Source organism: Cariama cristata, unplaced genomic scaffold (genome assembly GCF_000690535.1).
Source record: "Cariama cristata isolate BGI_N322 unplaced genomic scaffold, ASM69053v1 scaffold19425, whole genome shotgun sequence".
Classification (NCBI taxonomy): Eukaryota; Metazoa; Chordata; class Aves; order Cariamiformes; family Cariamidae; genus Cariama; species Cariama cristata.
In genome coordinates, this window is record NW_009616002.1 from 1 (window position 1) to 289 (window position 289).

The 289-nt window shown below is 48.1% G+C and overlaps 1 protein-coding gene across 1 annotated transcript in view; it reads left to right on the forward strand.

The window, feature by feature from the left end:
* Nucleotides 1-77: 77 nt before the first annotated feature.
* CBX6 (chromobox homolog 6) overlaps nucleotides 78-289 on the forward strand; it is a gene marked incomplete at its 5' end in the record, with an annotated part of 9,188 nt that continues 8,976 nt past the window's right edge. The window contains 1 exon segment of the mRNA XM_009700026.1: nucleotides 78-144. Coding sequence (XP_009698328.1) covers nucleotides 78-144 — 67 coding nt within the window.

The following is a 289-nucleotide window of genomic DNA, read 5'->3' on the forward strand; positions in this document are numbered from 1 at the left end:
AAAAACCCAAACTTGTATGCCTCTGTTTCTCCCTTTGGGAAAAGTTTTAACTTCTTGACAAATTTGATTCCCTAAAGGGAACGAGAGCGTGAGCTGTACGGGCCCAAGAAGAGAGGACCTAAGCCTAAAACTTTTCTCCTGAAGGTAACTCTTATTTAAATAACTTAGGCCTAGCCAAATGTCTCTCAAACCTCGCCGCTGTGTGCCCTTGGAAGGACTGGACTTTCAAGTGACTTGTGCCTGCTGCCTGGCTCTGGGAACGCGGGGACAACCCGACAGGAAAGTGGGG